Source organism: Theileria orientalis, chromosome 2, assembly GCF_000740895.1.
Source record: "Theileria orientalis strain Shintoku DNA, chromosome 2, complete genome".
NCBI lineage: Eukaryota > Apicomplexa > Aconoidasida > Piroplasmida > Theileriidae > Theileria > Theileria orientalis.
Window position 1 is genome coordinate 1,909,334 of NC_025261.1, and position 23,038 is coordinate 1,932,371.

The 23,038-nt window shown below is 34.2% G+C and overlaps 12 protein-coding genes and 1 non-coding gene across 13 annotated transcripts; 9 read left to right on the forward strand and 4 right to left on the reverse strand.

Moving 5' to 3' along the window:
* Window positions 1–831: 831 nt before the first annotated feature.
* Window positions 832–2,729, reverse strand: TOT_020000869 (uncharacterized protein; the record flags this gene model as incomplete). Its single annotated transcript, XM_009692620.1, has 4 exons — window positions 832–939; window positions 1,001–1,546; window positions 1,649–1,913; window positions 2,005–2,729. The coding sequence occupies 4 exons, from the start codon at window positions 2,727–2,729 to the stop codon at window positions 832–834; spliced, it is 1,644 nt and encodes a 547-aa protein (XP_009690915.1).
* A 190-nt stretch (window positions 2,730–2,919) lies between these two features.
* Window positions 2,920–5,499, reverse strand: TOT_020000870 (uncharacterized protein; the record flags this gene model as incomplete). Its single annotated transcript, XM_009692621.1, has 10 exons — window positions 2,920–2,971; window positions 3,004–3,147; window positions 3,429–3,482; window positions 3,614–3,674; window positions 3,859–4,102; window positions 4,244–4,319; window positions 4,424–4,738; window positions 5,075–5,217; window positions 5,404–5,453; window positions 5,490–5,499. The coding sequence occupies 10 exons, from the start codon at window positions 5,497–5,499 to the stop codon at window positions 2,920–2,922; spliced, it is 1,149 nt and encodes a 382-aa protein (XP_009690916.1).
* Window positions 5,500–6,005: 506 nt separating this feature from the next.
* TOT_020000871 (ADP-ribosylation factor) lies at window positions 6,006–7,090 on the reverse strand (the record flags this gene model as incomplete). The annotated part of the gene is made up of 5 exons (XM_009692622.1): window positions 6,006–6,123; window positions 6,182–6,252; window positions 6,311–6,451; window positions 6,536–6,703; window positions 6,842–7,090. The coding sequence occupies 5 exons, from the start codon at window positions 7,088–7,090 to the stop codon at window positions 6,006–6,008; spliced, it is 747 nt and encodes a 248-aa protein (XP_009690917.1).
* A 617-nt stretch (window positions 7,091–7,707) lies between these two features.
* TOT_020000872 (uncharacterized protein) lies at window positions 7,708–8,714 on the forward strand (the record flags this gene model as incomplete). The annotated part of the gene is made up of 5 exons (XM_009692623.1): window positions 7,708–7,932; window positions 8,007–8,120; window positions 8,228–8,316; window positions 8,348–8,400; window positions 8,566–8,714. The coding sequence occupies 5 exons, from the start codon at window positions 7,708–7,710 to the stop codon at window positions 8,712–8,714; spliced, it is 630 nt and encodes a 209-aa protein (XP_009690918.1).
* Window positions 8,715–8,810: 96 nt separating this feature from the next.
* On the forward strand, window positions 8,811–8,882 carry TOT_02t000005. Its single transcript has one exon. It is a non-coding gene; the product is annotated as a tRNA-Met (tRNA).
* Window positions 8,883–8,967: 85 nt separating this feature from the next.
* TOT_020001014 (DNA primase small subunit) lies at window positions 8,968–11,091 on the forward strand (the record flags this gene model as incomplete). The annotated part of the gene is made up of 9 exons (XM_009692624.1): window positions 8,968–9,022; window positions 9,106–9,153; window positions 9,266–9,354; window positions 9,481–9,553; window positions 9,728–10,534; window positions 10,657–10,725; window positions 10,887–10,916; window positions 10,946–11,032; window positions 11,066–11,091. The coding sequence occupies 9 exons, from the start codon at window positions 8,968–8,970 to the stop codon at window positions 11,089–11,091; spliced, it is 1,284 nt and encodes a 427-aa protein (XP_009690919.1).
* Window positions 11,092–11,222: 131 nt separating this feature from the next.
* On the forward strand, window positions 11,223–13,693 carry TOT_020001015 (CTP synthase; the record flags this gene model as incomplete). The annotated part of the gene is made up of 8 exons (XM_009692625.1): window positions 11,223–11,393; window positions 11,423–11,587; window positions 11,743–12,015; window positions 12,083–12,235; window positions 12,324–12,407; window positions 12,537–12,768; window positions 12,847–12,942; window positions 13,089–13,693. 8 exons carry the CDS (start codon window positions 11,223–11,225, stop codon window positions 13,691–13,693), a joined length of 1,779 nt encoding a protein of 592 aa, XP_009690920.1.
* A 171-nt stretch (window positions 13,694–13,864) lies between these two features.
* TOT_020000873 (hypothetical protein) lies at window positions 13,865–14,044 on the forward strand (the record flags this gene model as incomplete). The annotated part of the gene is made up of 2 exons (XM_009692626.1): window positions 13,865–13,928; window positions 13,980–14,044. 2 exons carry the CDS (start codon window positions 13,865–13,867, stop codon window positions 14,042–14,044), a joined length of 129 nt encoding a protein of 42 aa, XP_009690921.1.
* Window positions 14,045–14,450: 406 nt separating this feature from the next.
* TOT_020000874 (subunit of proteaseome activator complex) lies at window positions 14,451–15,259 on the forward strand (the record flags this gene model as incomplete). Its single annotated transcript, XM_009692627.1, has 4 exons — window positions 14,451–14,612; window positions 14,648–14,764; window positions 14,798–14,881; window positions 15,095–15,259. 4 exons carry the CDS (start codon window positions 14,451–14,453, stop codon window positions 15,257–15,259), a joined length of 528 nt encoding a protein of 175 aa, XP_009690922.1.
* Window positions 15,260–16,458: 1,199 nt separating this feature from the next.
* On the forward strand, window positions 16,459–17,655 carry TOT_020000875 (conserved hypothetical protein; the record flags this gene model as incomplete). Its single annotated transcript, XM_009692628.1, has 2 exons — window positions 16,459–16,660; window positions 16,838–17,655. 2 exons carry the CDS (start codon window positions 16,459–16,461, stop codon window positions 17,653–17,655), a joined length of 1,020 nt encoding a protein of 339 aa, XP_009690923.1.
* Window positions 17,656–18,808: 1,153 nt separating this feature from the next.
* TOT_020000876 (hypothetical protein) lies at window positions 18,809–19,840 on the forward strand (the record flags this gene model as incomplete). Its single annotated transcript, XM_009692629.1, has 1 exon — window positions 18,809–19,840. One exon carries the CDS (start codon window positions 18,809–18,811, stop codon window positions 19,838–19,840), a length of 1,032 nt encoding a protein of 343 aa, XP_009690924.1.
* A 378-nt stretch (window positions 19,841–20,218) lies between these two features.
* Window positions 20,219–20,527, reverse strand: TOT_020000877 (hypothetical protein; the record flags this gene model as incomplete). Its single annotated transcript, XM_009692630.1, has 2 exons — window positions 20,219–20,435; window positions 20,490–20,527. 2 exons carry the CDS (start codon window positions 20,525–20,527, stop codon window positions 20,219–20,221), a joined length of 255 nt encoding a protein of 84 aa, XP_009690925.1.
* A 321-nt stretch (window positions 20,528–20,848) lies between these two features.
* On the forward strand, window positions 20,849–22,907 carry TOT_020000878 (conserved hypothetical protein; the record flags this gene model as incomplete). The annotated part of the gene is made up of 5 exons (XM_009692631.1): window positions 20,849–21,317; window positions 21,419–21,518; window positions 21,625–21,944; window positions 21,994–22,275; window positions 22,432–22,907. The coding sequence occupies 5 exons, from the start codon at window positions 20,849–20,851 to the stop codon at window positions 22,905–22,907; spliced, it is 1,647 nt and encodes a 548-aa protein (XP_009690926.1).
* Between the last annotated feature and the right edge of the window lie 131 nt (window positions 22,908–23,038).

Genomic DNA, 23,038 nt, shown 5'->3' on the forward strand with positions numbered 1-23,038 from the left:
ATATATAAAAAATTTTTTATTTATTTCAATTAAATATTCAATATACATATTATTAATTTTTTTTTATATTAAAATATATATACATTATTGTCAATTGTATAATTTATATATTTTCTATATAATTTTAAAAATTCATCTTATTTATTTATATATATTTAATTAATATATTATTTATTTATTTATATAGTTTTTTTTATAAAATTTATGTAAATTATTATTATTATATTTTTTATTATTTTTTAATTATCGAATTTTAAATAAATTTACAATAAATTATAGATTTATATAAGTATATTATTTTTATATTTTTTTTTATTCTATTAATAATTTTTATTTTTTTTATTTTTAATACATATTTTTTATTCTTAATTTTTTATTAAATAATTTAATTATAAATTTTTTATTTTTATCACATTGAATATTTAATAATGTATTAAATTTATTTATTGTATACATATGATATATGAATAACTATATTTTATTTACACATTTTTATAAAAATTAAAATATTAAAATCAAAAGTTGTGTTTAGTCTATAAATTTTTAAAGTATATTTAAATAATTTTAAATTTAAAAGATTTCAAACTTGTACTAAATATTTTAAATATAAATTATAAAATTACTGCCATTTTAATAAAAATAATTTATTCTCAAGTCCAGTTATAAAGATAATCACTGGGGTTGAACAAATTAAAAATAATGTTTAAAATCGTTATTACAATTTATTTATTTATTATCATTTATATAGTTTAAAATTAACAGACAGGACGGGCCATTTATCTAATAATCACCACAAAGTTATGTATATTTGTAAATATAGTTTAAAGAAAATTAAGGCCATAACCTATTAAGTGAATTAAAAACCGAACTTTTTAAATCATCAAAGTTATTTTCCTTATCAAAAATCTTAAAATCGACACTTTCACCGGTACCACACCTCTAAAATTCATTAAAATCTAACAAAAATAATATCTACTAATTATAAATGTATAAGTAATACCCTAAAAAGTTGTTTAGATAAAGCCTTGTTTACCCTAACGACTTTGTCAAAGTGAACTTCATCGACTCTAGATGCTATAATTTGTAAAAAATTAGTTATTGCATAAATGTCTGAGCCAGAGCATTCTGTTACGTTCTTGCTGAGTCCATCCTCAAAAACTATTTTAATCCTTTTTTCAATAGCGTTTGAAAAATAAAATTTTTTCAAAATATCCAAAAGGTCTTGGTTTCTAGTTATTTTCAGAACCATAATCAGATATAACCCGAGCCAATCGAAACTCTTCCAATAACGACCAACAAAAAATGGTTTATTTAAGTTTGAGTAGTAGTTAGTGAATGTTAATAGAAAGTCCCTAAAGTACTGAAGTGACTCGAGAGCGTTTTCAATAGTGAATTTGGTTGTTTCCGAGATTTTATCTCTGCACTGTCTTGGAGAGCGACCGGGCATCAAATTTGATATTTTAGACCAGTTGTTGCCGAAAGAAGCCTTTAATATTTTAAGACGTGCCATTTCCTTTATCAAAAAAGGCGAATCAGAGATCTTGTTCTACACATTAGATAACTCACAAGCACATTAGATAAGCTTGTTAAAAATTCAGGAGGTATTATGGATTACACATTAACACTAGTACAATCGTATTAAAGTTACCTTTTTGATTTGTCTATACCTTAACCTACACTGTTCAGCGTTTTTGCCAGGTATATTTCTAGATATCTCTTTCCAGGAAATACCATAGTTACTGGTAGAACTACCAATACCTGAACTGTAGGCATTGTCGTATAAATCAGAAGATACTGATTCAAGCAGAACGGCGTCTTCAGATGCATCCCATTTACTTGTTTTCCCCTGGTGTAAAACAACCTTTATATACTGATACACAGTCACTCCCAAATTGACACAATTGACAATGCAACTACAATAGGATTATATCACTTAGATTAATTATGTAAATGTTAACATCATTTCTATATAAACTATAAAAACTGTAATTACTAAATTGATACTTTTTAGTTGGATTGGCCTTATTCTTTAGTAAAAACTCCTCTATCCTTGCAAATTCATCTTCCGAGACTTCCGTAATCAATACTCCATCCTTTGTTGAATGGATAAACTTTACACAACAATCTGTAGATATCTTATATGACATAGTTCCCTTTCTTTTAGAGTTCATTTCACTTGCTACATCGTCCCAAAACACAGACAAATCAACGTTTTGAAACATTGGTTTATTAGGCAGATATATCTCCTTAAAGTTATTGTAAATTTTCTGAGTTTTACTATACACATCATACATGTTAGAGTTGTTATCATGCAAATTAGATATATTTTTTAAAAATTCATCAAATGAATCACTCCTAATCAATTTAATTAAACTTGCAGATAACAAAGTAAAGTCAAAGTTTAGATAAATAATATACAAATCCCTAGAATCCAATTTAGTTAACAGCTTTAACAGCTTTTGACTATCAGAAAACGGTAATTTACTGTATTTCAATTCAATTTTATCAGATAAAATTGATACTATGCTCGACTTAACAAATTTGTGTAGGTTAACAATATCATCCTTGGTCCATTTAGGGACATTCCAATCATATTTTTTTCTGTAAACCGGCAAATTGGAGTAAAAAGAGTGGAGCTTATACGAGTCCAGGTTGGAACTGGGACGCGCTCCATCGGCTCCAATTAATTGCGATATTTCGGGCCTATTATTATCCAAAATAGTACCCATGATTTAAAAATATAACAATACAAATGATATTAATGCTAAAACATTTAAATATTAAAAGATAACAGTAAAACGAAAATTGTTACCACCACACACCCGTTGTGTAGAACATGGTCAAATTTCAATTATATACTCTTATAAAATTTACAAATATTACACATAAAAATATTTTAATAAAATTATCATTAGAAGACTATGATAATAGTTGCAAAGCTTGACTAACTGTGATTCTTTCTCTTGGTGACCTATAATGTTTATAAATTAAGCATAAAGATACCATTTCAGAAGTAACTTCGTAACTTCGCACAGTCTTCTCAATCTGTTATTTTCTTTTATATTGTTTTCTAGAGGATTATTACTGCTATTACAGCTTTCAGCTTTAGTGTTTACATCTACTTCCATTCTTTTGTTACTATCGTTTCTCAAATTAATTAAGTTGTGACTTATTAACCGATTATAAGCTTCATTTATGATCATGTTTAACTTATTGGCTGATTTATATATTTTAAACAGCTCGTTAGCCTTGGTCCTCTACACATAAATATGCCTATGTACACATATACATACATATACAAGTATATATAGTTAGTACATATGAATAATATAATATCTAATAAAAATACAATCTCTTGTCTCGGTATATTGATCAATATGTCATCCAATTCATTTCTGTTTATTAATTATAATTTTAAACAAATATACTTGTTTGGAGTTCCGAGGATGTCAATGATTTTAAGAACTTGTATCGATTCATGGCTATTAAAATTTTTATTATATAATCATGTTATTTACTAGCTAAAGCACTGATTCAACATTAAATAAATGTATAAATATGTTAAAAAATAAGTTTTTAATTAATTGTTATTTAATAACTAAGAAATAGCTACTTTTGTTTTGGTGCGAACAATGGTTTCAGTAGTAAAATTTCTGCACATATACATCCAAATGCTAAACAATAATGAAATAAATCAATTAGAAATCAACTTACACCAACTGTCAGCCTTAATCTAAAAATTATTATCAGTTGTTGCTTTATGTTTTAATATTTCGGGTTAACATTTTTGTTCACCCACCACTTTTACTACCAATACTATCTAATAACTACTATTTTATACGTCGTAGAACACAGAACCGAATAAAAGTTCTGGAGCTCTATACCATCTTGAGCAGATATAAGGTGTCGAGACTGTTTTGAATGGGTTGGCTAATGAATATTTTCTATTCAAGGGGTATGCGTCTTTCGATCCAGATCCATTATTATTATTGTTAATACTGGTATCACTTCCAGTATCATGAACATAAAATGTTCGAGTGAACTGTTTTGATGAGCCTAAGTCACATATTCTAATGTGATTAGGATTTATAGCCGTATCAATCTACAAATATACATATATGTGTATACATACTACTAAGGTCTACAAGTATATGCTATAATATATAAGTTATACTACATAACCAAAATATACACTATTTGTAAAATAGGTAAACATCTTTAATATCAATTTTTTAAACAGTACCAGAATATTGTCTGGCTTCAAATCTCTATGAATTAATCCTCTTTGATGTATTTCATTTATGCCAATCGCCACATTTCTATTCAATTAAAATTTACCAACTGTCAATTGTAAAACACATAATATGCTATTTATATGGCATAACGAATGTCAATTTAATTATATTTTCCATATTTATCATACCTTGCTATTTCAATAAACTTATTAATAACATCCTCGGTTGAATAATCATCACTTGAGTATAGAGAGTCATTAGTTAAGGCATAACTTGTGTCAACATTTTTTGCTACCATGTCATTATTATACATTCTTTCACTCAATTTTCTTTTAAATAGAAGTATACAAGTCCTCAGGTTGCATGGCATATATTCCAATACACAATTTTGTATGCAATTTCCATACGGGTCCAATGTGTAAAACGACCCATAATACTTTATTACATTTCTGGCTCCATTGCAAATACCCAAATTAACCAACTCTCTAGAGCGTTTTTTGCCACTACATTTAAATTAGTCATATTAATGTAGTTTAATTTAAAATATATTAGTTAACTATTGTTTCAGGGTGTTTACTTAACTAACACTCTGACTATAAACTAATACTATAATGTTAATTTATAAGTTTAACATTCTATTAGTCCATTAATTAATGCAATTACTATACTTTAACGTTAATTATGGTTATGTTAACTAATGTGTACCAAATAAATAACTAATTAGTGATAATTAAATGTACACATCCATATCCAAAGTCATCTTTGTTCATAATAACAATATACTATGTCCTTATATACTCATAATATTTTAATGAATAAATTATAACTACCAATCTAACAATTTTTTTGATCTTTTGACTGCATATTTCGTTCCATACTGATCTGTTACCAAATAAACCACTCCAAACGATCCTTTTGCAATCCTTCTGTGGAAGGTAAGTTTTTGAGGCGATAATTTTAAATTAGTTGGCGAACAAAAGTTCTATATTAATTTTTATTCAAAATCTTCAAGAATCTTTAAAATTAACTTAGTGTGTAACTACATTTACATCCATTCTATAAATTATTTAATTACTAGTTAGTTTATATTTATTTTTACATTGCTAATATTCATTTTTATTATTATCGCCAACAACAATAATACTATTCTTTACACTGATTACATCACCGCCAATTCTTCTGATGGCGTTAACACCACACTCTTAATAGTGTCTATTCCTATACTTTTTAAATACACACTTTATTTATATATACCTTTATTCATTCTATATTTAAAACTATTTATGTGTAATTAAATTAAATTTTTTGCTAATGAATTTTTTATTATTATTTTCCTTATTTTTTTCATTCATCAGCCCTATAAGTTTTTCTCTAAATTCAGCTGATAATGACACCAATGTATCATAAACATTAACTATTTACTCTAAAAATTTCTTTTTTATTATTTTTCTTTTATATTACGCCTTAATATTTTATTTTTAGGCCGACATTACAGGTTCCATTCATCATACTTTATTATTTTACAGAATATCGCGACTATTTAAACAATGTTAACATCAAATCGTTTTTTGATAAGGTTATTTCATTATCTTAGTTCATTTTATTTATAGAATCAGCTTCTTTTAACTGAAAACACCTTGTTTTTATCCTATTTAACACACGCCTAATTATTTAAGTATATGTGTATACGTTAGACACCAATGTGTATATAAATTACATATTCACTGGTCTGCGCATATGCTTATTTATTCTATAATTACATTTTGCGATTCACAGCACTATCAAATCTGAGTTTTCATTCTGCGATGGCCTTCTGTCCAGCAACAGGAACGCAATGGATTCAAAGATACCCTGCCCAGTCACTGAGCTCCCCAAGACGAACATGTACCTACGCAGTTGTTACTCCCCGTTACAAGAACTAAATATTTGTTGTATTATCCACTTACTTGTCCTTTAACTCCTGAGGTATCTCTATCGATTTTTGCAAAGCTGTGTGGTCTATGCCTCCGAACATATCCTATAAATCATTGTTAACCAGCATCACTCATGCGATCACTATTCCACGTTAAACTTACATTTTTCGTAATGAAAAAGACATACTTAGGCATTCTGTGATGATAGTTATGCTCAGATATCAGCGTTATTATGTCCTTGTTGATCTCCGAGAGCTTATGGTTGCCAAAGGAGTCAATGACATAAATTACTTTATTACAGATCTATTAGTTATTAATGCTCAAGGCAATTTGGCGGTGTTCAATAACTACTCATGTCCAACTAACTGGCTAACATAATAATGGTACCTGAATTTGGTGCTGATAAGTGTGAATTGAATCATTGAATCCGAGTTCGTAAATTTTAACTTTAATCTTATCATAGTCCTTCAGATCACTGTGTATACAATTTGATGGCGGAACCAGGCAAAATCTGCACAGGTAAAATTGCTCTTCAACACTGGATCCAGTAGGCGTCTACGTGAAGAATCAGGAAGATGAACGATAAAGAAGCGACTGAAAGATAGTAGAATCTTTTAAGAAATAAATATCAACTGATAACAAACTAATTCACAACTGTATTTATCTTATAAACATGATGAGTAGAGGAGGTACCGTTGAAATAAACTCGGAAAGCTTAATGCGATATAGTAATGAACTTTTACCAGAATTTCTGGGACCAACTATTAATATACATTCACTTGGCTTATTTATATTATCCAAAACATCAACATACAAATTTGTAGTTGATTTAAACAGCAATTTTATAAACAAATAGAGTGATCTCAGGGTTAATTGACATAATTTACCAGTAAATCGAATGGCGTTAAAGGGGAAAGTTTTAATAAGTACTTTAAATTCCATTCATTTTAAGTAATTTTAAACAATTTACCAACTTATTTAACAACAAACAGACGAATTAATTAATAAAATTAATAAGTAGTCCCAAGAACCCTATTAATAAAGTCAAATTTAATTTATGGAATCCATTACACATTTAAATTTAATCGGTTTAAATAAACGAAGAACAATTAATTAACCAGGTTAAGAGCAATAAAAATTATTTTTTGCTGAAAAAAGCACAATAAGGTATAATTTAGTGGTATTTTATCATCAATTTAGGCGTTTAAGTCTTAATTACGCCAATAAAATATTATTTATCATTAAATTAGTAAATTTTGAATATGTTTCAATTATTAATTAAATTAGATATACTATTTATAACAAGTTTGTTAATCGTTTTCATAATTTTCAAAAATTACACATTAATTACAATTAAACATAGAAACCAATATTTTATTTCTATATTGTTATAACTAATACAATATCGATATGTAATTGATATTTATTCGTTGTAGAATCTGCCTGGGGAATAATTACATATTGCTATGTAGTTTACTTTTAGAGTTTTATCCAAATTAATATTATATATAAATTGTTTTTAATCCATAATTAGTGTTAAAGTCAATTATATAATCGCAATGATTTTGTTTTTGTTGTATTTACCCTTTTGTATTTGTATTGGCTTAAACTCAAATAACAGGAAACTTTTCTTTATAAAATCAAATATATCATACTATTCTTTACCAAATAATCATACAAAAAAAGTATATCAGTACGATGAATCGTTTAATGACCTAGTTGATGATTCAAATGAACAATTTAACGAACAGAATCTTAGCGACAAACAGCCTCTAAGAGAACACGTATACACCTAAATATTTTTATTAGGATTATTTTTGGCAAAACTGTTATTGCTGTTTTATTAATTTAATTTTAGTTCGATATATCTGCCAATAATGTTACTCTTTGTGGAAGGATTGGATTCATAGCAGAGCCTCATGTGTTTGAAAACGGCGTAAAATCTCTCAGATTATCAATCGCTACATCAGACGTAACTACTAAATAACTCATAACTTATTGTTATACAACCAAAAATTAGTTAACTTTGTAACGTAAATAATTTCCAATGTGTTAGCGCAAATTAATTGAATTATGTAGAGAACTAGAAATGGAATGATTAGAACAGATTGGCACAAAGTTGTTTTATACGGAGTGGGAAATGTTGACTATATATACTCCAGAGCAAGGTAAACACGTACAAATTAACAAATTGTGCAGAGTGGGAGATAAAGCTTTGGCTATCGGACAACTTAGATACTATCAACCTCAAAGTATGTGTATCTTAGTAAATTATCCTTTAAACATATCAAATGTTAATAAATAACACCTTGCTAATTGTAACAACTTACACATTGTTGACGTTGTAACCTTCTATGACAAATTGATTGTATAATAGACATATATTAATAAAGAATTCTTATTAAAAATTTTTATAGACACAGATGGACTCAATAGAGCTAAAGTAGCGGAAGTATGCGTAAACACGAGTAGGGGTGGCCACACCTTCATACTTATGCCTAAGAATCCTCTGACGATGGAAAAAACATACGAAGAAAACCAGCAAATATACCCCGATAACTACTAATTTATTTATTCAATCAATACATGTTTGAACACGTGGTAAATCGTACACACTTGTAAACTAAACCTTTATAAATCAAGTTTTAGGTCGAAATTAGTAAGCAGCGTAGCTCAGAGGGAGAGTGGGGGGCTCATAACCCCCAGGTCCGTGGATCGAAACCACGCGCTGCTATTTTGAAATTTATGTGTAAAAATATTATTCAACCAGATAATCGGATTTGTATTACAAGGGTTAGGTGTAATTTCGTATTTTCAAAATGGCAATAGTAGAAGATTCCATAGTAACAGAGTCGAGCTTACGTTTTTATTATAGTACGTTTATAGACTAGTAAACGTATAATTTGCTATATTGAACTAACCAAATAAGTAAAATATTGTAATGTGTACCATTTTAGAGAACTTTTGCCCAGTAAAAGACCTGATTAGATGGATATCATACGAGGGTAGGAATGAAAAAAATAACAATACCGGATAAAATATTAGTTAAACTTGCAAATGAGCGTTACTGTAAATTGCAAAAGAAATTGAATGACATAGTTGATTATGGATTTATAGATTCCACAATTTTAAATAAAAGAGAGATATCATTTACATACCAAAAAGGAGGTATGAATGACGTAAGTGAGATATATGTAAGATGGCAGGTGAGTATAAAAAGAAATTAGGAAGTTATATAGTAGATATTGGTAGAGAATATGAGAGAAATGGACTTAAACACTCAGTGAGAGTTTAGTGTGTGTGATAATGCAATAAATAACAAAAATAAGTAGAGTTTTGATGGGTCAGACAAGTTTTATAAGACCTTATGCGAATTTGACACAGTACCATTTAAGTTTGATATAGGTAGGAGTAGATTTAAGAGTATTTTAATGTTAAAAATACTATTAGATAGAGGACCTTATGATAGCCCCCAACCCTAGTTAAAAGAATTGAGGAATTAGATAGATAAAATTGATAGAGTAGTATTGGATAGATATGCAGTAAATAGTGTGGAAACAAAGTTATTAAAAATTACAGGAGCAATATACTCGAAGAAGATAGCACTGATGCACCTGACGACGGATTTTAGACCAGTACAGAGAGAACTGGTCTTTGATATAGATATGGACGACTACGATAACTATAGAACATGCTGCACAGATAAAAAAGTGTGCATCAAGTGCTGGAGATTCATTAAAATTGCAGTGGAGTTGATAACGAGGACGCTGGAAGTAGATTTTGGATTTAAAAACATACTCTGGGTGTACTCAGGAAGAAGAGGAATACACTGCTGGGTATGCGACAGTAAAGCGAGAAGCCTACCAGCAGAAGGAAGAATATCAATAATAGACTACCTCAACTTAATATCAGAAGGGTACACAAAAAAAGTAAACGTGTACGGAATGGAGTCGCACCCACTTATAGCAAGAGCATTCGACGTGTGCTACAGAAACTTCAAGGACCTCCTGGTGGAGCAGAACCTCTTTAAAAACAAACAGCACGTAAACTCGCTGCTGGACTATATACCTGAGAGGTACGCGCCAGCGAGAAAGGCGGTAATGAACGCAGGAAAGGTGACAAGCTCCCTGGACTTTTTCAACTCGCTCTGCGACAGCCTTAACGTGCAGAGACCAGGAGAGTACACGACATCGAAGGCGCACACGAGCGGCGGAAGTGGAAGAAGCACGAGTGGGATCCCAGGGGGAGTCAGAGGAACGAGGAACTACTTCCCAAGCTTCTTCATGGACATCGTAATAGCATTCTCGTACCCGAGGCTTGACGTTAACGTCACGAAGGACATAGGTCACTTGCTGAAGGCGCCCTTCTGCGTGCACGCAAAGACAGGTATCGAGTTCATTTATGCAGCAATTACTCAGCCTAGCTACCACTAAGGCCGGTTATATGGCCAGCGACGATAGGAAGTAGAAGTGTACAAAGTGTGTATATCACTAATGAGTGACCGTTAGGAAGGATATGTGTGCCAGTGGACCACGAGAATATGGACAAGTTTAACCCACAGAGTGTGCCAACAATAGGTGAGTTTAAACAGGAGAAAGATAGGCAGATATTTAAAAAGTAAAAGCAGTGGTGGAGGGCAGATACCAGGAATGAGCAACTAATTACGCAGAGTCTGTGTAATTATGTATAAATGGGCCCGTAAACGTAGTTAATACTTGAATATAATAAATGTCCGTAGAATCCCTGGAAAATTTCTTTAACAGAGGAGGTTAGTGGAAGAATTAATGACAGATTCAGGAGACCCACAAAACTCACCAATATCGCAGTACGTAGTCTACTTTAGGGAAAAATTCCTAAGCAGATGCATAGTTAGCACAAAAAAAGGTAGGAAGTAAGAGGTTGGAATGATAAATTTAGGCAAACACAATGGTGTGGATTTTTGATCCACACAAATTGAAATTTTGAAATTCCATAATTTTTACACATTATTATACATACGCAGTCACTGTGTTTAACATAAAGGTTGTCTGAAAGATCATAGCTGAGTTGGTAGTACATTGTCTTCAGCGAAACAATGAAGTACGTGGTCGTCATCGGAGGAACCATGAGCGGCATAGGAAAGGGCACACTGCTGAGCAGTATCGGCGTCGTCCTCCGCTCGAGAAACATCTCAATCTCAGCAGTTAAAATTGACCCGTATCTTAACCTGGATGCAGGAACCATTTCACCAAACGAACACGGAGAAGTAAGTGCTTCTAAAATAAACAGTGTTAGGTGTACGTACTCCACGACGGAGGAGAATCGGACCTGGACTTGGGCAACTACGAAAGATTCCTCAACCTACAGCTGACGAAAAACCACAGCTTGACCTCAGGAAAGGTGTACAGTCGAGTGTTCGAAAAGGAGAGGAAGGGAGACTTTTTGGGAAAAACAGTACAGGTAAGACAGGGCTCTGAGTAAATGCGAACTTATGAGTGAGAAAACGCAGAAGATGATTAAATTACCCGTTGAGGGAATGTATGCAATTTAAAGCGTTGACACACCTTAGCCATCGCAAATATGAACTGATTACTCAAAGTTAACAATTGATTTAGGTAGTCCCACACATCATCCAAGAAGTGATCAACTGGATAGAGGACGTGTCAAAGAAGAACGTCGACAGGCTGGGATGGAGAGACCCGGAAATGTGTCTGCTTGAAATAGGAGGCACGGTGGGAGACATCGAGTCGGAAGTGTACGTGGAGACGATCCGACAGCTTAAGCTGACGCTAGGGAATGAAAACGTTTGCCTCTGCCATCTCTCCTACGTGCCAATAGTGGGAAGGGAGGACGAGCAGAAGTCAAAGCCAACACAACACTCAGTGAAGGTAACCCGTTAATTTAGCCACTGCTGCTCAACACTAGTTAACATAGTGACTACACCACTGTTTCTAGGAGTTCAGCACTGGAAACAGTAGTCTAATGGTGATACAGGCCTTGCTCCAAAGAGGATTACAACCTGATATGATTTTCTGCCGCTGCCCAAACGAATTGACAGCTGAAACGAAGAGGAAGATAGCCTTTTTTACACAAGTTCACTACAAACATGTAAGTAAAGTAGACGATTACTAGAAGCATACGGCCAAATAAGTAGTAGGTATTAATATTGATAATGGTAAAATAACGACCATCACAGGTGATAAGCGTACACAATACCACCGACTTGTACCAAGTTCCACTGATGTTGGACGAACAGAAAGTAGCAGAGTCGATACTGGAGGTAATTTGACGAATTCATAGCAATCGTTAAGCAATTAGCCCAGTTAACACATAGCATACAATACACTATTAACACTAGCAATAGTAGTGCTAGAACGACCTCCTATAGCTAGTGTTAACAGTTTAATAGCTGCTTAAGTTTAAGCCAAACAATTCGATTCCAATGCCGCCAGAGTACTCGATGAAGCACTGGAGCACCTTCTGCGAAAATCCGAACAACGAAAAGGTCACAGTGGCAATGGTGGGAAAGTACAACGCATCGACAGACACGTACCTGTCAGTGTTAAACGCACTAAAGCACTCGGCACTGGAGTGTAACCTCAAGTTGAACCTGAAGTGGATAGACTTTGCAGAATTAAAGGGTAAGTCACCACATTTAAAGATTAGTTGTACACAATTGTATAATAGCGCTGATAGATAGTTAATATGTGGTATTATAGAAGCAGTTACAGCAGCATTAAATAAATACATTATAGAATACGGATCTAAGAAGTTTGAGGATAACTTTAAGGGCGTGGACGGAGTATTGATACCAGGTATAGGATTACGTGGTTAATAGGCAATTTGAGTACTACAAATACAAGTGATAGTTGCCGATACTGTTAATACTATATACCATTAGTGATAGTTGATAATGCGTGTTGTGAGGTAGTGGTAATTGCAGCATATTGACGGCTCTTAGGAGGATTTGGAACGAGGGGACTAGATGGGAAGAAGTTGTCAGTGAAGTATTGCAGAGATAAAAAGGTGCCGCTCCTGGGAATATGCCTAGCACTGCAGCTGACAGTAGTAGACGTGGCACAGGAATTTGAACCAAAAGCATGCCACGGAGAAGACTCGTCAGTACCAGCAAAGTATCACGCAGTGTCGCTGATGCCAGAGTACGAAGGAAAAAATAATAAGGGAGCGTCAATGAGACTAGGAGCGAAAGAAACTAAACTTATCAAAGGAACAATAGCATACGACCTCTACGACCACAAGGACGTGATAGTGGAAAGACACAGACACAGATACCAAGTAAACCCAGCATACGAAGAAAGACTGGAAAAACACGGAGTAGTCTTCTCAGGAAGAGACCCAGTCCACAACAGAGTTAGCATACTGGAGTTGAAAGATCACCCATTCTACCTGTGCACACAGTTCCACCCAGAGTACACGTCGACGCCAATTAAACCAAGTCCACCATACCTAGGATTCATACTAGCATGTAAAAATAGACTTAAAGAAAGACTGGATAAAAACGGAGGAAAGCTACTGTCAGGATCGTCATACCACAAAGACAAATGAGTAGTTACAATATTAATAATAATAATAAAGTTAATGTTAATAATAATAGGAAAGTTAGCGTATGATGAAGAGAATGAGCCAATGTAAGAAGGTTAAATAGTAAGAGTGTAAAATATCAAAATAATTGTATCCATGGAAATAGCATAACAGCTATAAAATAAAAATGTGGAAATGAGTAGAGACGCGAAGATACAAGGATTAAAAGAATATGGAGTATATAGAAAAAGTGAGGAAAGTTAGTAGGAAAAAAAGGAGTAAAACATAAATAGTATCAAAAAATAGGAAGAAACAGCATCGCAGATAGCTACTACAAGAGATAGAGACATTGAGAATACAAAGGAAAAAAAATAAACTTTAATATTTAATGTTTTTAAGAACGTAAATGTATATGTGTGTATAGTAAGAGTGATAGTATAAATATAAAAAGAGAATAATTGTAGTAAATAGTATTAAAACAAGTATAAAGTAAATAGTAAAAAATAAAAATAATGGAAAAATAAAAAAATAAATGGGAATTAATAGTAAGTAAAAATAAAAAAAGGGTAAAAAATAAAAGAAATTAATAAAAAAAAGTAAAGGTAAAATAAAAATAAATGGGAATTAATAGTAACAAAATATAAAAAATAATAATATAAAAACAAAAATAGAAACAAATAAATAAAAATAAAAAATGAAAATAAAATAAAATATAAATTAAATATAATATTGTGTGCAGATTGGGCATCATAACCTAGAATCATAACAAAGTAAAATAAATATGGAAAAAAAATTAAATGGAATACCAGTGGATAAAATTGATCCACTGGACCCACAAGTAAAAGATAAATATCAAATATTTAAAGAAGAAATCACTAAATCAGCATTGTTATCACTGAGGGAAAGGATTCCTCAAAAAATACTATATTTTAATAACATACTGGTAAAAACAAGTAGTTTAAAACAAAAATAACTTAGACTGAGTACTCTAAATCAGGCCTACTCTTCAACTCGGACGATTTAGATAAAGAATCATACCAAAGTATAAATAACCACAGCCCAGAGAGTAAAAGAACAAAGAGAGCACACGAGGAGGTGAGCGTCAAGAATAAAATAACTAATGGGCAGGCGAACCAAGTGTTGCCATCACACAAACAAATATTCCTAGAACTAGAGCAAATAAAGCTAGAAGCATCGGAGTTAATAGAAATAGTAAGAATATAAGAGATTAATAGGCAAAATAGATAAATAGGCAGATGAATAAATGAGTGCTTACCTTTATAGAACATATTTATGGAATGATAAGAGCGTCAAAGCCACGGCCCCTGAGGCGTTAAGAAATAACACAACTCACACCCTGTTATACATCGAGTCTACGCTTAGATAGTTAAGTACACGGCAGCCAGTGACTAATTGGACGCACAGATCACTAACATTAAGCTGTGGATACAGCTTAACATACCGAGAATAGAGGACGGAAACAACTTCGGAGTGGGAATACAGGAGGAGGTGATACAGGAGTTGACGCGAGTGGAGGACACTGCGTTCAACCTCTACGACTCGATAGTCAAGTACTACATGGCGAGGTAAGAGGAAGCTGATAAGCGCCCTTTAGAGCAAAGTTGACGACCAAGGTGATCAAGTACCCGAGTGTCAGCGACTACGTGGAGGTGAGTGAAGCTGCGCATAAGTTATTGCCACAATTAAGTGCTGCACATACGCCCAATCAGTGCCAGTTAACGCTGAAACCGCGTATCATAATTAACTCGCACTAATTGCTAAAATAGGCAATACGGGAGCTGGACGAGAAGGAGTGGATCCACATCAAAATAACGAAGGTGGACATGAGAAACAACTACAGCATGATCTACGACTTACTGTGCAAGGTAAGGACAAGGGATAATGACGATGCGCAGAACTGGGAAAAGGTGGTGAAGCCGAAGAGCGAGGACGGAAGATACAGAATGACATTCTAGACTGAGAATAGGAGGCAGGCATTAGCCACATTGGAAGGCAGGTAGATTGGATTCCAATAGCAGTAGTTGCTTGAGGCGCCAGTAACGAGTGAATATGGGACCGGAGGACACGAGTCTCAGGCACCAACGAGTTGACGGGACGCGCGGTCAGCCAATCTGTTAACGTGGAACACTAACGATAAAATAGTGTAATAAGTATACACAAATAGGTATAAACACATAGTATCAATAAATAGTGGTAAAAAATGGAGAATTTTAAACATTTTTAGCCTAAAAGATGCTAATTAGACCTTATCATGGCTAGCTGCAGATAAATAAGACGAAAAATAAAAATATAAAAAATGATTCCATAAAAATATAAATTAAAATTAATTTTAATGTCTAAAAGAAGTATGATAGGAAGGTATTAAGTGAAACAAAAGAGTGGTAAGGTGAGCTGGATGTAAAAAATATATAGAAACAGTAAATCACCTATAAACAAAAAAAGAAAATAAAAAAGAAAAAAAAAGAAAAAAATTAAATAAATTAAATAATATGCACAAATAATAATAAAAATTTGTGCAACGGTACCAATAAAAGAGAATAAAGTTAAATGAGAGTTACACACCCTATACACACAAAGAAAAAAAGTAATAAAAGCATGTTTAAAATAAAAATTAAAATAAAAAAGTAAAAAATAAAGATAAAAGAAGAGGAGAAAAAATAGGAGCATTTGAAACGATGCACCTATGTTCCCATTTAATATGCCGATACAACAAATCAATAATTACACAAAAGCATTCATAATATTGTTAGATTCCAAATATTTACAAAATGACTAAAACAAGAGCACCATTATGTAGGTTTCGCCGCAAAAATAAAAATCAATTAAACGATAATATGGACCCAAATAACGATAACGGAATGGAATCCGAAGATGAATTGAACGTAACAAACGAAAATGAAAATTATGAAAACTATACACAAAATGAATTAAATAATAACCATAATACAAATGAAACAAGCGATACGGAAGGTGAATGGGAAAATAAAATGAATGAAAACAATGAAGCCCCAAACCAAGAAAACCAATCGGGAAAAGGAGCAGAAACACCAAAAGGACAAGAAAACGGAGAAGAAGTAGAAGAAGAAGTGGGAGGAGAACAAGGAAAGGAGGAGACTCTAGATAACCTGCTCAATAAAATGAACTCAGAGGAGGTGGAGCTGGAGGATATCAGAAATCTGTCAATCACAATGGGAGAAAACTCGCAACTGTCAAAGTTGCAGACGTTCGTATCAAATAAGCTGACGGAGATGATCAAAAGAACAAGTCTGGGAGAGAAGTGCATGGACTCTTTGGCGCCACTGTGCCTGGGCGGCAACGGAGGAGAATGCGGTCCAATAGATAAGCTACTGGGCTGTTTCGCAGAAGGAGGAAACGGGGTAAACGAAAATGAACTGCAAGTGCCAGAAGCAGAGTCGTTCAGAGACCCGCCAACATTGCCATCAGGAATTAAGTTCGTGGACGATTTTAATAAACTGCTGGACAAATGGACAGAAGAAGCCTCTAACACACAGGGAGGACAAGGAACACCAGGAGCAAACGTATTTAAACTATTCAACCTATCGGCACTACTGAAGCACCTGGGAGACCCAAGGTACGTGGAAATCCTAAACAAGCTGAAACTAAATAACCTCGAAAAAACCTGGGAACAGATACTGGGAGGAAACGGAGAGCAGGCAGAAGGAGCACACCTGGTGATGCATCCACTGCCAGAGCTGCCGAATCCAAAAGCAGTGTCAAACTGTAACACAAAGCTGGTGGACTTGCCTCAATTGGAAGATAAAAACGTAGACGAACACGCCTTTAAGCTGTATTGGGCGTACACAAACACATGGCTGAGTAAGATGTTCGGCCCTTCATTTAAAAATACAAGCTTCCTCCAGCCCACGAGAAACTGGTACATGAACATGGAGAGAGCGTCGCAACTTTTCTTCCTAAGGTTGTCAAAAACACTGTGTTCAGCATAGATGGATGCATGCGAACCCACCACAAGGAAGGCCGAGAGAGGTAAAACAGTAAGTCACAGTTCTAAAGAGCAAGGTTGAGTCCCTGAGTGTAGGTTTCTCTCGACACGGGAGAAACCTACTCTAAAAGGAGGACAAAGGGAGAAGAGATGGCCTAGGCACAGCGGAGCCTAGGAAAACTGGGATTCTGCCAGTTGCAACGGGGAGCCTTTGCTGGCGTAATCCGACAGTTGAGAGTGCCCCTGAGCCCTAAAGTATAATCTAAAAGCTTTGGGCAAATTGCCAAAAAATAAAAGAAAAATAGCACTGTTGAACACACATATCCCCTTATCAGAAAACTAAGAGCCAGTGTAAGTGAATTTAGAAGGCCGAAAGGGATATTAAATGAACAAAATCGTATAATTTAAATGATAATATATCAATATATTTTTACTATTTGACCTCTAGTAAGTAGTTAAGTAGCTCTTTTTATAAGAATTTAGAGAAAGTGTCAGTTTTAACAATGTTATAAAAAAATAAGAATAAATAGCCTAACGGATGAATCAGTGACAATTTTGCGTCTGTATGTGAAAACGGCAAACGGGTCTAAGTGATGTAACAGGAGCGCAAAACGCTTACTTAAACGTGAGCTTTCCAAACGCATTAATGACTATAAACTAATAAATATTAAACAAATAACAATGCTTTTACCAATATAGAAGCATGCTAATCGATCTGTAGATATTCGATAGACGTATACATGGAATCCATTAACCATAACTACACAAGTATATGTGATTTATAAAACATTAATTTATGAGTAAACGATTTTCTTAAGTCTTAGAATAATATCCACGTATATCCCATTAAAATATAAGCCTAAATTAAAAGCAAAAAAGATGAATTAGAGTACCCCGTACCTTACTACTTTGACAAATATATATGCTACATAAGAGAATAGATGAGCGAGTAGACGAGTTGATACACAGACAACATTTTATATAAATAGACAGTAATCGAGTATAATGGCGCATCTATATCGATAGTACGCGTAGGAGATGATAGTGGTAAATAAGATAATAACCTCAGTGGAATCCTCAAATATTTAAGACTGAACATAGCAGCACTAACTTTCATTCGTAAAAACAGACCTTTCAGCCCTGAAAAAGGTTGCAAAATGGGCAATTTATCGAATTCAATAGACCTCTTCGAGAAAAACGGCACCAATACATCAAACAACTGCGAATTCAGGATAAAGAGGACCATGTACAAGGAGTCGTCGGACTTTGAGATAATAACGTACATCATCAGGTACAACAACACGTACCATTTCAGAGATAAGTCCCTCTTCAGCGTGTCAGTGGACGACTTCAACGACGTGACGGTCTTCGGCTATTACGATCCCTCGTCAAAACGAGACGTGTTGGACAAGGTCGAGGTGTACTACTCGATTTTTAAGCGCAGAAACCCGCTGGTTATAGTATTCACGACGCGAGACGGGAAGAAGCGGTTTTATTACTACAAGACCCTGTGCAACAACCAGTACGTCTACCACACACTGCCGAACGAGCACTTCCGGGAGGAGGACCTGAAGAGTGAGTTGGTGAACGAGAACGACAGGGTTAACAAGACGCTTGTATTTAGGCTGGGCGGAGGCAACAACATCAACATTAAGCAGATTCCCGAGAGCGTCGACTATCAGCTGACGATTGGCAGGGGCGACAAGTTTAAGAAGGTGATGTTCGTCCCAAACACGGACACGAGCGAGGGAGGGAGCCCAGGCGGGCCATTCGTGCTGCACAACGACAACCTGTTCACCCTAAGGCCCAGGGGCTACGGGATAAAAAACGAGATGAACGCATCGCACCTGGCGGAAATGGACAACCGGGAAATCAGCGCAGTCCGTATCTACTACAGCAAGTCAGGCAACGTGGCGCTGCTTGCCGAGTTTATCGAGAAGGGCGTCAGGCACCAGTACATTCGCAAGGACAAGGATGGCTACTACTGGGAGAAGGGCACGATTAACTACAACAACGAGTGCGACCTTGAGAACAAGCTGAAGCACGTGAAGTCCTACTCCGACAGCAACGACATAATAACCTACATTCTATACAGAACCGGAAGTCAAAACAGCTCAAGTTTCGAGCAGCAGGTTGACTCTTACAGCGACTCAGAATTCAGTCACGCCTCCTCCGAAACGAGCACTTGATTTAAGCGGATTTAATTTTTTATTTTTTTAAATTACTAGTCACACTAGGCACTCTAATTTAAAGTATCATTAGAATGTTCGACATTAAGTTACACATAAACATAATTGTCTTTATTAAACTTTAGAAATATACCATGTTTAGCACGTTCTTATTTATATTTATATATTTTCAATGAATTAGGTAAAATCGTTGTATAATAAGTAAGTTAAATTAATAGTAAAAACGACAAAATAATAGATCTTTTTCCAAAAATTTTAATGTTCAACCGTATTCAAAAGTCAACAATCAAGAATTATCGGAGCCTACTAATATTTAAATAGATCCAGAATATTGTCGTTGTCTTATCAGTAACAGGTTGGTGAGATGTGAAATAAAATTTATGGAAAAAAAGCCCACTGGATAATGGTAAGTCTGGGGATCAGATTCAATAACGACTCACCTTTGTTTAACACAGGCAAGAGTATAGAAAAGAGTACTGGTAAAGGAACAGCTCTACAACCTTTATCAACTTTGGGATTAACTTTGGTGACATAAATGGACCAATTTATAAATGCCCTGGAGTTTTCAAGTATATCATTCCAAAATTTCTCAGAACTGTATAACAAATATATACCAGGTGACACTAAATTCGAGATAAAACACTAAAACTCCGATTCAGCCACCAATAGTCGAAAAGAAGCTTTCATCTTAAGCACTTGTGTAAACTAAAAGATAAAAATAGAATCCACACCCTTAAAATAAAAGAAACATTGATTTTAATAGTCATATTTAGTTTATAACAATATCTGATACACACCTACAAACTAAATATTAAAAATAGTGTTTATAAATGGCACTCTACTGGTGTAACAATTTTATTAAATCCACACAAAATCTTAATGACGATGTACTTATGTATATATCCTTAGTATTTACTGAAAGTTTGTTTCATTTTATCATTTAATGTACAATATTAAATAGATGCTACATAATTAATGTAGTTTAAAAGCATATAATGAGTGTTATAAATGTTTCGTAAGTGTACAAGGACGTTAATAGTCCGTTATTATTCAATCCAGTCAAAAAATATTAACATTTCAAACAATAATTCACGTGTCAACCATTTAAACTTTAAGGGGGAGTTAAATACACATTTTGACCCTAAACAGGTGCCTAAGTTAGATGTGAGAGGATTTGAAAGGCACAACATAAGAAGGCTGCGACCTTTCATCAAATTCCTGCTGTTTCAGTCAATACCAATATTTATTTTGATGTTCTTGTACAAATACCTCGAAAACAAGAAGTTAGAGTCACTATCGGTAGCAGTAGAGCAAGATTTAATACCGCACATTTTGAGAGTAATAAAAGGCTCTAAGTCGTTTTTGTTACTGGAAAAGGACTTAGTGTACATAGATATAACGGCAATAGATAGTAATCTGCTGGGATTTGACGGAAATATAAGGGATATAAGTCTCGAGAAGCTGCTGAATTACATAAGTATATAATAGTTACAGACTTATAGTTTGTAGAGCACATATCTACGTATATTTACGAGTAAAGTATACCATTGGCAATTATGGTAGTATAATGGCATTTAGGCAAGGATTTTGACTTCATAGGAGTTAAGTTCAAGTTAAACACGTCTTATTTAAACTTGGCAAACAGTAGAGTCAGAGTTTTGTCATATAACCCGGAGAGGTAACCATGTAGAACAAGTGATATTTAGATATGGCTTTAAAAAGTAGTGGAAGTGTTAGTATTAGTATTATGAGTGGCCTGTAGATGTGGCATTGACGACGTTTAGGTACTCGTATATCGTACTTGAGGGTGTGTTGAGCACCCGGGCAAACAACAACGGCGGCAGTAAGAATAGTAACGCCGCTGATAGTAGTAATCGTTCTGATAGAAATACAGCGGTTGGCGCTGACAACACACCAGACGACAGAAGTGAGTCCCCTAAAGGTACTGGCAGTCACAGCAGCTCTGGTGGTCTTGCAAATAGTGGCGACAAGGTGCTTTTTAACCTTCTTGTAGACAAAGTAACAGTAAAGTTCACAAACAGAACACTCAGCTCAGCAACAAGCACAACAGTAAAGAGCAGAGATGACAACACAGATGGAATCGGTGCAAACGATAAGGCTTACCTCAACGACACATATATATTCCGCAAGAGTGACGAAGGATGGGCTATCGAAGGGAAACAATAGGCACGTCTACGGAATACTGTTGGCAGTGTTGGCAGCAGTGATGCTACTAGGCTTTGTGCTGAGGAGGAGGTCGAAGAAGTCAAACACAGTGGTGATCATGGGCCCAGTGAACTCAGGGAAGACGTGTCTCCTGTACAAGCTTGTCAACGGCCGCTTCCCGAAGACAGTGTCATCGCAGAGCGTCAACGTAGTGAGTCTGAGGACAAACACTAGCAACCAAGCAAACACCGCTGGTGCTACTGCTAATAGTGGTACTGCAAGTACCGGTATTAGTGGTAATAACAGTATTGGTAATGTTAGTCGCAGTGCTAATAGTGGTACAAGTAATAGTAGTAACAGTAGTGGTAGTAACGGTACTGGGAGTGGTAGCTCTGTAACACTGGTTGACGTGAGTGGGAACGAAGACATCAGTTTGCACATGAACCACATCAACAATTGCAGAAAGTTCATACTGATGTTTGATTCGACAAACAGGAAGTCGTACAAGTTGCTAGTAAACGTACTGCTGCACCTGATAACACTGACATACTCAAGTAAGCCAAAAGGAACAGGAAGTAGGAGCAAGGAGAAATCAGGAGTAGGAAGTAGCGGAAGTAGAAGTATACTCTTAGTAGGAAATAAAAATGACATGTTCAACTGCAAAAACGTAAATGAAATGAATAAAATCATACTACTGGAGCTGGAGTTGCTGCTACAAAACTACTTCGTAAACAAAAGCTCACTGAATAACGCAGGAGTGGACGTAAACCTGAACGAGTACCTGAGTAGCCTAAAAAACATGAGCAGTCTGAGTGACATCAAGGGCTTTGAAACAAAATTAGTGTCATATTCAGTGAAAAAAGGAGACCTCGAGGAAATAAAGAAGTACATAACAAGCTAATATATGATTTAAAGAGATAAATAAATAAAAAAATAACAATATATAGTACATAATAGTGATCAATAGGTAATTAAAATGAGTAAAAAGAAAATAATAAAAGAAAATAGAGTATAGGGGTGTGTCTTAACACA